The sequence below is a fragment of the Citrus clementina genome, unplaced genomic scaffold (assembly GCF_000493195.1).
Source record: "Citrus clementina cultivar Clemenules unplaced genomic scaffold, Citrus_clementina_v1.0 scaffold_2, whole genome shotgun sequence".
NCBI lineage: Eukaryota > Viridiplantae > Streptophyta > Magnoliopsida > Sapindales > Rutaceae > Citrus > Citrus x clementina.
The window spans coordinates 17,388,908-17,396,357 of record NW_006262688.1 but is presented as its reverse complement, the minus strand read 5'-3'; the positions used below and the strand labels follow the sequence as shown (position 1 = coordinate 17,396,357).

At 33.0% G+C, this 7,450-nt stretch overlaps 1 protein-coding gene across 1 annotated transcript; it reads right to left on the bottom strand.

Moving 5' to 3' along the window:
- Positions 1–5,137: 5,137 nt before the first annotated feature.
- LOC18052634 (photosystem II repair protein PSB27-H1, chloroplastic) lies at positions 5,138–5,980 on the bottom strand. The gene has a single exon (XM_006447268.2). The coding sequence runs from the start codon at positions 5,934–5,936 to the stop codon at positions 5,409–5,411; it is 528 nt and encodes a 175-aa protein (XP_006447331.1). The 5' UTR covers positions 5,937–5,980; the 3' UTR covers positions 5,138–5,408.
- Positions 5,981–7,450: the final 1,470 nt, after the last annotated feature.

The window sequence follows — 7,450 nt, the reverse complement described above, 5'->3', positions numbered from 1 at the left end:
ACCACTTATTAGAAAACATTTTTCTATTGTCACTTTCCTAATTCTGCCCATCGTAGAATTAGAATATTATTGGGTCTCTACACACTAAAGGCTCACACCTTATTAGATGCATTAAAGTTCATAATATCGAAAATCAAAATAGATCACTTTTAGTGGGGCTTAACCTTATATGACAGTCCGCAACACATAATTATTCCCATATAAGCCCAATATTAGATTAAGATCCAATAATATTAGATTAAAAATCCAACAATCTCCCACTTGGGCTATATGTGTAACCTTATAATTATCCTTTACAAAAATAACCATATGAACTCAACTTTATTGTCATTAGATAAATGTATCTATAACCAATCCGGTCCATCAATCATGATAACATAGGATCAAAGTGGCCTTCGTTATAATTATCGTAACTCGACACATCAATGGTCACTATGCCAATACAACTTAATGACATGGATTATGATGTGGATGTGTAGCATGAAAATTTCATACAATGTGATCTTAACATACCTATTTCCAACTGGTCCACCTTAAACTTTAGTGAGATCAAACCATACCAAAATCAGAGTGTGAATATACCAAAACTTTATTTTTGCAGAAAATAACCTAAATATCTGTAAACCAAAATAACTAAAAAATGTTTATATTACAAGAGCATCTAAAATCACAAACTCCTACAAAAACTGAATATCCTTCAAAGACATGACACCCATACAAGCAGTGTGCTCATGAAACTTCTTGGGTGGCAATCCCTTAGCAAGCGGATTCACAATCATGGAGTCTGTGCCGATGTGCTCTATGGACAACTGTCCACTCTGAACTCTTTCTTTAACACTAGGAACTTAATGTCTATATATTTTGACTTCGTCAAGCTCCTGTTGTTATTGGAATACAGCACTGTTGACCTATTGTCACAAAATAATCTGAGTGGCCTATCAACACCATCTACTATATGCAGTCCTATGACAAAATTCTGTAGTCATATTCTGTGATTGGATGTCTCATAACATACTATGAACTCTATTGCTATCGTAGAAGAGGTTATAAGAGATTGTTTAGCACTCTTCTAAGAGACAACCCCTCCAGCTAGTAGATAGATGTAACTTGAAGTGGATTTCATACTATCTTGACATCCAGTAAAATCGAAGTCAGTATACCCAAGATCTCAAGCTTATCCGACCTCCGATATGTGAGCATGTAGTTTTTTGTTCTCTGTAAGTACCGCAAGACCCGTTTGGCTATTTTCCAATCGTCTACTTCTGGATTACTTAAATATCTGCCCAACATCCCAATAACGTACCGCAAAAACCATCATATATGCCATAATATTTGCCACCACGGTTAGATCTAGCGCTTTTGATTCTTTTGCCGAGTTGGTTCTTAGCTTCAACTTTAAAAAATTTGAACATATCCAAGGACTGTGACTTTCTATGGAGGAGATATATATAGTTAAATCTAGAAAAATCGTCTAGGAATGTCATAAAATATTGTTGACCATTCCAATCAGCCACGGGAAATGGCCCACAAATGTCTGTATATATGAGTTCTAATACATCTGAAGTCCTATTGGCTTCAAATCTCCTTTTATTGGTTTGTTTCCCCTTGATACAATTAACACATATGTCAAAATTTATGAAACCTAAGGGGTCAAGAATTTTTTCTAAAACAAGTCTCTCTATTCTCCATCTGGAGATATAACCTAATCTCTTGTGCCATAACGCAGGTGAATTCTCATTGGTTAAATTTCTCTTTACACCTCGTGTACTTAATTGCATAGATTCATTAAATAAATCAATTGTATCAAGCATATAAAGATTATCATCGCCCAATAAAGAATCGGAACCAATCAATTTTGAATGATGAAACAAACTAAATTTTCCATTCCCAAATGAACAAGAGATGTATCTAAATCAAAATCAAATAAAAATCAAATTCCGTCTAAAAGATGGAACAACAAATATTTCATCAAGATCTAAATAAAAATCCAGTCTTTAACAATAATCTAAATTTTCCAATTGCTTCCACTTCAACTATCTTGCCATTGCCCACATAGATGTATCTTTCACCATCACTAGGTTTTCAACAACTCAGGCAACCCTGCATAGACACATTGATGTGAGTAGTTGCATGAGAATCTATCCACAACATGTCTCTAGGTACCAAAGTTAAATTAACCTCAGAACAAACCAAACTAAGAAGCATACCTTTCTTAGCACGCCATACGTGATAATTAGTGCAGTGCTTCCTCTTATGCCCTTCAGCCCCATAGAAGAAACAACTAGTACTTTCTGGATCATTTGATTTTTTCTATTATTTCTTTTGAGGTGTTGTATCTACAGCTTCCTTATCGTTCTTCATTTTTCTTGCCCTTAGGAGTAAAAGTTAGGTGAGCACTTTATGCCTTATCTTTCTTCAGCCTATCCTCTTCCTAAACACAGTGTGATATGAGATTATTCAAAGACCAAGTCTTTTTCTGACAATCATAGCTCACCTTAAACTAGTTAAACTGTGTTGGTAAGGATATTAAAACCAAATGCACTTGTAAGTCCTTAAAGAGTTCAAACTTAAGTGCTCTTAACTTAGAAGCAAGATGACATCTCCATGATGCACTCCCTGATATTTCATTTACCTATATACCTCATTGAAATTAGGCTTGTCAAGAGCATACCAATTTCAGCCTTTTCATTCTTGAAAAACCTTTGTTCAATCTGTGCTAGAAACTCCTTAGTCGTAGTTACTTTTCAGTCATTGAGCCCCTGAATGCTTTTGGAATGGTCTTTTTCATGATCATGATACATATACGATTTGATCTCTCCCACCTGTCCATTTCATTTTTATCATCAGGGGTACTCTCATCCGTAAGAGGTGGGGGAGAATCAACCCTTAACGAATGATCAAGATCTATGACTACGAGAACTATTGAGAGGTTCTCGTGTCATGATTTGAAGTTAGAGCCATTTAGCACATGAATAGAATTGATGTTGCCATCATATTAGCAGTAGACATAATTGAACAAAGAACAATAAACAAACAAAACAAGTTAATATTAGTCTAAAAAAATTCAAATAAGATAAACCTCATATCAAGATACCAGACACTCCATTAATATTTTATCTTTGGACAAAATATTAACTTGTAAGTGATATCTTGGTGTAGTAATCAAACACTGATAATAAGAACATGTCAAACAATAAATCTTCCTTTAGGCTGATTTATTACTTACATGTAAAACCAAATAATCATCACGTGTTTATTACAATAGGTGCACATATAATTCTATTAAATATGGATCTTCCTTTAGGCCAATCGATATTTACAGAAATTACATATACAAAACCATTTATATTTCAAAATAAATTAATTTCTACAAGAGAGTTATTTTGGCAACATATTACTTTAATTAATTTATCTCAAAATACATATAAACCTTCTAATATTTGAATTTAAAATTATACTAAAAATTATCTATAAATAATAAAAAAAAAATTTACATCAAACCTCGGTTAATGGTCAAAGTCAACGGTCAACATTGACCGTTGACCAATTCAGGGCTAGACCGGTTCGGATTGGCCCGAACCAAATCCTGAACTAGCCCACAAATCAAACCAATCTTTTTTTTTAATGGGCTAAACTTAATCTTAACTGATCAAGCCCAACTTGTTAGGCCCAAAACCAGATTTCATTAAGCCCAACTAGATTTAGGATTTAAATGCAAAAGGTTTTATTATTCTGCCGAAAAGAAATTTTATAATGCCTTAGGGATCTGTAGGATATTAACTATGAAAACTCTAACCCCCTTTTGTTTCTTTTCTTCTTCATTCGCAGCCATGCCGTCGCTTTTCAATCAAGCCGCCACGGTGTGATGACCACTGCTGGCTCGCCGGCGCAACCATGGCCGGAAGTCATCCACCCCTTTTTTTTCAGTCTCTTTCTTCTTCCTTACCTTCTGCCGCGGCATTCCTTACCTTCTGGCGACGATGCCGGAGGTGGCTGGGTTGCTGCCGGCTCTAAACTTTAAACCGAATTTTTTTTTAACTTTAAACTATAAATCCAGATTTAAAAAATAATAATAAATTCTACAAAAACAGTTACATATTTGTTCTCAAATTCAATAATTTTAATAATTCTAATATTATTAAATTCGATAACACTCGAGATTTAATCATTAATCAAAATTAAATTTGATTCTCAATTATTTAACATAAAGAGGCTCTGAAACAACTTGCTGAGACAAGAAATCATTTAGTGAAAATCATCACCTATAACCCAGGAACATTCATATTATATCACCAATAATCAATAATAAAAGTATGCGAAAATGTACCTAAATCCATAACCCTGAATTGCACTCTAGGATTGTGTGGTTGGTCTTTCAGATCTACACGTTCTCCTAGAGAATTCTTAAAGTCTCTTTTTGACGATGAGATTTCAGAAAGAATAGAAAAGATACATGTGACCTGAGGACCATAACCACTTATATACACAACATTTTTCTGTTGTCACTAGTTATTTTTAATTATGTCCATCATAGAATTAGAATATTATTGGGTCTCTATACATTAAAGGCTCACATCATATTATATATCACTTTTAATTAGATTTAGCCTTATATGACAATCCGTAACACATAATTATTCATATATAAGCCCAACGTTGGATTAAGAATCTAATATTATTGGATTAAAAATCCAATATAGAACTCGCCTTAACTTTTCAAAATGTGACATGTCGCATATCTATAATGATAATATGTGATTGGAATTTTTAACTACCATAAAATGCCGATATATTAACCACCCTCGAACTTAGATTTGGTCGAGGAATGATAGTTGTGATTTTAGTAATTCTATATTTTTATAAATTAACTGTAAATCACGACGTGAAAATTTTCACAAAATCAGAGGCAATAAGCAAAAACTATTGATCTACTAAATATTCTTTTCATGATTGGGATATAGGAAGATGGCGAGTGATGCTCATTAGAACCAAAGTTAACCAAATAAGAAACAATTGTACCACTACTAAGAAGAATCTTTAGTTTTAGCCTCTAAAGTCTTTATTCATCTCTATGCATGGAGAGATTTGTAAATTTAGTAGCAACTTGCTTCAAATCCTAGAATAACACTTTAATCCAAAAGCAATCATCAATTAAAATTCTATGAAAATACAGACAATGGAGTTTAACAGGGCAACAAAGAAACATCCACTAGTAAATTGCAAATTTCTCATCATTCATTCACAAATGAACCTCAAATTTACAAAACAGTTTGATAAAATTGGTTTTTTTTTTGGTGGTGGGGGTGGGGTGTTAAATTTAAAAGAGAAAAATAACAGAAAGGGGGTTCCCTTCGACTTCAAGTAGCTCAATGATATTGTCTTAGCACTTAGCTAGTGATGTCTTCGAATTATCTACCTCTCGAAAGAGCCTTCTCAGCAGAGTCCATTTCTTCAAGAATCCTAGCCTTTCTCTTAGCAGGAATGGGAGCAGTGGGTCCAAAACTAATGTAGTGACCAGAAACAGCATTCAAAGCTGAGTAAATATCTCTAAACGAAGCTCTGCCCAGCAAAGCTTTCTCTCTTCTGTACTTGGCCACCCAAGTATTTGACACGTCTCTTAGCTCAGCTACAGCGGTGGCCACATTCGGATTCTCCTTGTCCATTGTGATGGTCGTTCTCACTTTGTTGATCACATCTTCAGTGTCCTTCACGTACTCCTCATCAGAAGAAGCAAATGCTGCTGGTGTTGACACAATCAGAGGAGCACCGAGTGTGGTGGCAGCTGAAAGGGTCAGGAACTGGCGCCTGAGTAGGGTTTGCTTTTGTGGTGGTAGTTCTGCGGCGGCGACGGAGGCAGTGACGGTTTTGGTTTTGACGGCGAGGAGGGCGGCGGGCTTAGAGGTGGGTGTTAAGAGTGTTGGTGAGGACATGATCATAATTTTGATTATGGGTGGTGAAAAGTGAGAGTTGTGTTTGTAGAAAGTAGAGGGGATTTGAATTTGTGACACGTGGGCTTATCACCTTATCTTTATATTTTAGTTTATGGATGAGAAAAGACCCAATGACATCTTACATTTAGATCTTCAGTGGTATGCGTCATTCTCGAGCCTGAAATTGAGGTTTTGCCGAACAACTTTGCGCGGAGCAATGCTAAGAATCGTAATAGTTTTAAATGACGGCTAACGTTACATTTAATTGTTTAGGTGATAGAACATTTATTTCATTAGTCATGAAGTTTATTATTTAATAAATAAATAATAAATAACAATTAAAGGCTTGTTTGTGATTGATTTTGGAAGGTTTAAAAGTGATTTTGAAAACTTAAACTAATTTTAGTATGTGGTAAAAAAAAAAGTCATAATCACTTTTATCAAAATCAACTCCTCCTGCAGTTGACTTGAAATGTAAGGAATGAATAACTTTTAAATTCTGAGTTGAAGAATCAATTTTATCTTTTAATACAATTTCATAAATATCTTTAAAATTAGAATAATGATACAGTCACAAACTCTTGTACAAACTTATTTTGTATAAATAGACGTGACATTAATTCATTGGTTGAATGAAAATATAAAATAATAAAAACAAATCATGTGGGCCAAATGATATTTAATTCAACCAATCTTATCATGTCACATCAGTTTGTACAAAATAAATTTGTACAAGAGTTTATGGTTATATCATTACTCTTAAAATTATTACCTAAACCCAAAATTATTCTTATTCAAATTGGAAACAAAATCAATATTTTAATTCATTTTTATTATAATTCATCAATATAAATTTATTAATATCAATTTGTTGGTCGAATTATTATTAAATTTGTTTCACTATATTATAAATTTAATTATCAATTATTTTAAGATAAAAATATAAAAATAAAATCAATATATTATAAATTTTATTTTTAGTAAAAATTATTATAATATACAATTAAAAATATTATATGTATAAGTAAATTTTATCCTACATTATGTACATTTTAGTCATGTTTTTCTCTCAGTAGTTTAAAAATAAAATTTATCAAACGTTCATAACTGCTTTCAAAACTCACAGTACTTCTGAAAACAAAATTTATCAAACACTTAATTAATTCTCTTCACAACTGATTATTTATAATTTTAAAAGTTACAGCATTCTCAAATTGACCCTAATTGTCAAATTAAAATTTAATTATTGAGATTTCAAATATTATTATTGATTGATGCCAAAATTTGGTCGAGTCAACGTGTATGCTATTAACTAGTTCTCAACATTATCATTTGAATTTATTTATATGTGGAGACGGTTTTGCAACTATCTGTAATTCTAAACAGAAATAAGTGCAAACAAGTTGGAACCTGGCGTGCAAGTGCAACAATAGAAAGTGGTCAAGGGCATCATAAGCATTTCCAATGTTAACTCTTCGAACCTTGATTTTGTTTCATGGGTTTTAACTCGACTCAAAAGT